Genomic DNA, 6210 nt, shown 5'->3' with positions numbered 1-6210 from the left:
CAGAGAAAGGTAAGCGTCCCTCCTCCCTGCTCCCTTACCTGGTGCTGCCGCCGCCGCCGCATGGATGGCGGCGCCGGCAGCGCCAAATTAGTCCCCCTCCCCCCCCACTTACCTTCAGGTGAAGCTCCGGATTGAGGCGATCCATTCCGCCTCGATCCGCCGGCCCCCCAATCCTCTTCGCCTCTGCCTTAAGGGTAGGCGAAGCCCCCCGCTCCGCTCCTGCTTCTCCGGTTCGAGGAGAAGCGGAGCACATCCCTACTCTGTAGTGACAAATTCCAGAAGGATAGCTTAGTTAGGGCACAATCCTATGCATGTTTGGCTATTTTATAAGTCCTCCAACGCCCAGCATTTCCCAGCCAGCTGGTGCCAAAATGAGGGAAAGAAGCCCCACCAAAAAGAGAAAAAAAGTGGAGAGTGAAGCTCTGGTGCTTTGAATCTTTATCTTTATTTCCAAAACAATTCTTCAACGTACTCATTCTACGCGTTTCTGACAGTGTCGTTCGTCAGGAGCTGCAGAAGGAAATAGAGGAGAGAAACCTGAAACAGTAGTTCAGCGGGTCAAAGTCAAATAGTCCAAACAATAATAAAAAACGATAAGACAATTATAAAAGAAACTCTTGGCTTGTACACCAAGCACCTGTTGCTCCTCAAAAAAGGAGGAGATTTTTTTGAGAAGCAACAGATGCTTAGCGTGCAAGCCAAGAGTTTCTTTTATAATTGTCTTATCGTTTTTTATTATTGTTTGGACTATTTGACTTTGACCCACAGAACTACTGTTTCAGGTTTCTCTCCTCTATTTCCTTCTGCAGCTCCTGACGAAGGACATTGTCAGAAATGCGTAGAATGAGTACGTTGAAGAATTGATTTGAAAATAAAGATAAAGATTCAAAGCACCAAAGCTTCGCGCTCCACTTTTTTCCTCTGGGGAATGCTGGGCATTGTAGGACTTTTTGGCTCAGTTCAGACAACATGTTTCTCAACGGCGGTTTTAGAACTCCACGGTAGAGTTTTCACACCACTGTTGAGAAATGTGTTTTCTGGTGGGAAAACTTCACCCGAAGGTGGAGGGTTTTTTTAGGAAAATGCTCCACGCTGAATATCCACGCTGTGAAGAGGAGAGTTCCTGCACAACCGTTGTGTTGTGTGTTGTGTGGAGGGCTCCGTGGAGTTTTCCATTGCGTTGAGTTGCCTTTTCCCACTGGCTACAGAGTTCCCTGGCAAGAGCGGCAAAAGAGCTGCCGGGATTGTGTTTTTTTTGTGTTTTTTTGCAGCAATGGTTGATGGGATACCATCGGGAGGACCAGGGGAGAAAAGAGGGTTGAGGAACTGCAAATCAAACATTGCGATGGATTTTGCTCAACTCCATGGTAGCCGACAGTCACACAACGGTGGAGTTAGAACATGTCGTGTGGGAGGTACCTCCTAAAAACTCAACTGTTGGGTGGAGTTTTCACACTGCGTTGACTAACGTGTTGTCTGAACTGAGCCTTTTTCTATCTAAACATGCATAAGATTGGACCCTTAGTCTGCTGCAGGGAAGAAGAAGAAAAACGGAAGTGGCTTGCAGCACCTTAAAGACAAAAGGATGTATTGTGATATAAGCTTCTATGGCCTAGCATCACTTTATTGGTTTTTAAGGAACACCTCAAGTTGGGAACATCAGAAGCTGCCTTTTTCTGAGTCAGACCCTTGGTCCATCCAGCCCAGTCCTGTTAACACTGACCGGCAGCAGCTTTCCAGAATATTTAATGCAGGATTTTTTCCAGCCCTACCAGGAATCGAACCTGGGACCTTCTGTCGCAGTGCCTCCTGAGCGACAGTGCCTCCTCCTACCAAAATTGTGGTACGGACTCCCTTGTCTCCTCATTTGCACATTTCTAGTCTTCTATTCTTTTTTATTTATCTATTTTTTATTTATTTGGACATATATATCCCACTTTTCTGTGCTGAAATCAAACTCAAAGACTTTCATTTTTTTTACAGTAATATAATTTCTTTCCTTCCTCTTGGCCTTTTGTTCCATTTCACACACGTCTTTCCATCTGTCTTCTGCGGTCGGTCACTCCATCCACACCTTTTGTCTATCTATCCCTCCGGCGTCCCTCCATCTTTGATCATCTGCTTGAAAAACAAATTTCTTTCTGACATTCGCTCTCATCGCTTGCGTTCTCGATCTCCACCCCCAGATGCTCCGTGCCCTGCCTCATTATTTCCTTTGTCGGAGTGACATGGGGCAATCCATTCCAATCCTACCCAAGCCGTCGTTTCCCGCCTCAAGACATCGCCTAGATTTTGCATTGATCTGGTGCCCAACGCCTCCATTTGACTCCAGTGCTGGCCTTACTGCTTGCGTCACAAGCAGAGACAGAAAGAGGTATAAATGCCCCTGACGGACGTTGCTGAAGGGAGGGACAGAGAATTTGGCTGCATGGTGTGCCACCAACACACAAAGGTAGGTAAGGATCCAGGGACCGTAGCAAGTAAAGAAGACTTAGCGAGAGGTGGTTATGCTGTAAGTAGACTTGCCCAGGAGGGGGCGACATTAGGTCTTTTCCCATCACTGATCCCTTCCCTGTTTTAATTCCCAGTGTCAGCTGTGATGGAACCTCCAACTGGACCTCGCAAAGGTCTCTTGACCATCATAGTAATCCTCACTTCAGGCTTACTGCTGTCCTCAGGGGCCTTGCTGCCAAAGGCGCATAATTCCGGCAGGTAAGCGAAGGTTTTTATATGGTTGTGTGTCTTTCCTTCCTTCTAGATCTGTTCACCTTGTGAGGAATTCTGCATCCAAACTGATGTTACATTTGAGAAGATTGAGCAGGACTGAGAGAGGGAGGGGCTGCCTTCAGACAACACTTTCGCCAAGGGTGGGTGGAGCAGTCAACTTACGGTTGGGGTTCTCAGGGGTACTCACCACACAACATGGTCTTCCACAACTGTGGGTGTTTGAGACTCGTGTGGAGTGGATTTATAGTCAGCCTGGCACTTGACTGACACAGCCGCTGCCCGCCCTCCTCCCTTAGTTCTCCCAGTGCTATCCCAGCAGCCTCTGCGAGTTGCGCCGGCTGCAGCAGAGCAGCCAGCTCGGTTTCGGCAGCTCTTGCCTGGGAAGTCTGTAGCCAGGTGAATAAATCAACTCACCAGGTCGGAAACACCACTGGCTCGGTTTGGACGACACAAAAAACACCAGTTGTGCGAGAAGTCCACTCTGCAGCCAGTTGTGTTTCTCCAGTTGTTTTTCTGCTGAAAGAGTCAACCGTGAAGTGGAAATTGCCCGATGGATGGCATAAAGAGTAACCGTTGCCCATTCTACTGACGGTTGACTCCTAAAACAATCATTGTTTTTTGTGCTGTCTGAACGCAGCCAGAGAGAGAGAGAGAGTTAAGTAAAGTTAAGTAAAATAGCCAAGATCCTGCAAAAGAGCGTGTAGCAGAGAAGGGAATTGGGGGAAGAAAGTCTCTGCCTGAATAGCCTTTAAGATAATAATTGGGGCAGTGCCTTGGGATGAAAATAGAGACACAGCATTCTCACTTTCCACACTCCTTTTATGCAATCTCCTCACTACTTTTCCACCTGTTGATTGCTACTTCTGCTTCCAAAAGAAATCATGCATTTGAAAGAAGACGTCTCTCTTCTACCACAAGAGGCAGAAAGGGTGTGTAAGGGGAGGCAAGAAACTGGGCACTGCAAGAGAGTTTGGCTCATTACAGGTGTGGCAAATTCCCAGCAATGGTGCAGTTAGGGTTGGACTTATTTGCCCTTTAATTAAACTTCTATCGCTCTATCAAGAGAGAGCCATCTCTTCCATTTCTGTGATGAAAAACACAGATTGTGTAACTTTATAATAGGCTGTGAGGTCAAGGCTTTAGGGATGCTAACTTGCGCAAAGTCAAAAAAGCTTTCTGATACACTCCTCTCAGAAGGTCACACTGGTATTCCCCCTATGTAGAGTGACCATATGGAAAGGAGGACAGGGCTCCTGTATCTTTAACAGAAAAGGAATTTCAGCAGGTGCCATTTGTATGCATGCAGCACCTGGTGGAATTCCCTCTTCATCACAACTGTTAAAGCTGCAGGAGCTATTCTAGAGGGCAGCTTTAACTGTTGTGATGAAGAGGGGATTTCACCAGGTGCTACGTGCATACAAATGGCATCTGCTGCAATTCCTTTTCTGCGCAACTGTTAAACATACCTGAGCCCTGTCCCTTCTTTCCATATGGTCACCCTATGCTCAAACCCTTATGGCCTTCTAGAAAACTCAAGTGACTTCTCCTTCCTTGCTCTCCCAGCAGGTTTTGGGAGCATGCAGCACCTCAGTATCCTCCACTGGAGGGCAGCATCGACCTCAACGCTGCCCTCCTTCCCTGGGGCACCCACCTCCCTTCCATCATGCTGCATGACTGGAGTCTCAAGTGGATGTCTTCCGATGTCACGGCACCACAGGACGAGGAGAAGGAAGATGGAGGGCAAAACAGGAAGTCCCTCCTATGGGGTTCAATGAGACAGGAAGCCTCATCTCCCAGGGACCCAAAGGTGGCACTATACCCAGCCAGCTGGGTTCCGGGCTGGGGTGGGAAGCGGAGCATCGTGGTAGCAGACGACGCAGCCTTCCGGGAGAAAAGCAAGCTGCTGACAGCTATGCAGAGGCAGAAATGGCTCAACTCCTATATGCAAAAATTGTTGGTGGTGAATTCTGATTGAGTAAGATGGAGAGCAGTGAATGGGTAAGGGATGAAAGAGGATGGCAAATTTAGACGCAATGAGGGTCAAGCCTTTAAAAGAGTAATCCTAAGACTCCTCAATGGAGCCAGGGTGGGGCATAGGAATAGTTCAGATTCCTGGATCCGAGGTCGGAGTCAGCACTCCGACCTCACAGCCAGGAATCTGAGTTCCCCTCCCCTCCCCCTTGCTGCTTGCACACAGAGAGGAAGGGGAGACCGTGGAGGCTGGCTTACACTGACTCCCCAGGTCTCCCCAGCCTCTTTCCTTCATGCTTCGCAGAGCACCAAGCAGACGGGTGGTGGTGGGGAGTGTGCTCTGATCATCACCTGGGGCACTTCTTCAGATTCCCCGTGTCCCTTGACGTATGATGAGTGGCTACCAGGGGTAGGGCCTTTTCTGGAGTGGCACCTGCCCCGTGAAACAATTTGAGCTCCATCACATCTATTTTTTTCCCTCTGGTCTCCCTCCACGTTTTTACCTCCATTTCATAAACGCGTCAAGGGCTCCATCACACACGGCCCCTTTCACGTGGGTTTTCGCTTGTTTGTTCTTCAACTCTACTCTACTCCTTCCTCCTGCAGTGCATTGGTTGTACTCTGTACTCTGATGGGCGTGGTCTCTTCCCCCCCCTCGCTCTGGTTTTGTTATCTAGTGATTACTTTTAAGGTTTCATCTGGGCTCCATTTCTGCAGTCAATGAGGGGTAGGGGTTTTTTTTTAGCATTAAAAAGTCCATTCGACCAACTAACAAGTCCCTACGACGACGTGCTGGAGGAGGAGGAGGACCACCCCGCCCTCCCCTTTCGTCAGCAAGACCCCATTAGCACACACACCCAACAAAGGAAAGAGCAAGAGGGGGAAATCATCCAGATTTTCCCCGCACTAAAATAAAATGTAACAAGGGGGGAAGGGGCAAGATGAGTGCAGGACGGGGAGATGTCATGTAAGTACCGCGCTGCAACTCCGCAAAACAGGAATGGCGAGTGTGTAATAAATCGCTGGTGTGATGGAGCTCTTCTTCTCTTGAGATCTGTTCAGCCCTGCTACTCTACCGTCTTCAGCAGCTGGTAAAATCGTGCCTTTTTTAAAAAAGCTTTTCGCTGATCCTTTGATTGTTGTTTTCTTTTAAATATGCTTCCCTTTTCATTGCTACACCTAAAATTGTCTCTCAGGTTAGGGGCTGCATAGGGTGTTGGGTGGGTGGCAACATGAAGGGTGTGTGCATAAATGGTCACGGAGGGCCATATGGGGCCACGGAGGGCTGTGTGTTGCGCACCCCTGGTTTATTATGTTAAATATGGGGGGGGGTTTTGAAATTATTTTGATCATTAGAAATGGGAGGGTGATCTATTGTTTTTCAATATTATGTAGTGTTCTTGTTTGTGTTTTCATTAGCCGCCTTGAATTCCTTCTTTGGAAATAGGGTTGGATATGAGTTTTTAAAATAAAATTAAATAAATGAATATACAAACAAATACCTTCTATTAC

General features: G+C 47.8%; 1 protein-coding gene across 1 annotated transcript; it reads left to right on the top strand.

Moving 5' to 3' along the window:
* The first annotated feature begins 2599 nt into the window (after positions 1-2599).
* PTH2 (parathyroid hormone 2) lies at positions 2600-4702 on the top strand. Its single transcript, XM_063136881.1, has 2 exons — positions 2600-2712; positions 4294-4702. The coding sequence occupies exons 1-2, from the start codon at positions 2600-2602 to the stop codon at positions 4700-4702; spliced, it is 522 nt and encodes a 173-aa protein (XP_062992951.1).
* The last annotated feature ends 1508 nt before the right edge of the window (positions 4703-6210 follow it).

The sequence above is a fragment of the Elgaria multicarinata genome, chromosome 11, assembly GCF_023053635.1.
Source record: "Elgaria multicarinata webbii isolate HBS135686 ecotype San Diego chromosome 11, rElgMul1.1.pri, whole genome shotgun sequence".
In the NCBI taxonomy this organism is placed as follows: domain Eukaryota; kingdom Metazoa; phylum Chordata; class Lepidosauria; order Squamata; family Anguidae; genus Elgaria; species Elgaria multicarinata.
This window is presented reverse-complemented; position numbering and strand designations above follow the sequence as displayed.

Bases quoted from the DNA above. Each gene is read 5' to 3' on its own strand.
- PTH2 (XM_063136881.1), top strand. From the start codon at position 2,600: ATGGAACCTCCAACTGGACCTCGCAAAGGTCTCTTGACCATCATAGTA. The intron at 2,713-4,293 runs GTAAGCGAAGGT...CTCTCCCAGCAG, and splicing joins AAGGCGCATAATTCCGGCAG to GTTTTGGGAGCATGCAGCAC.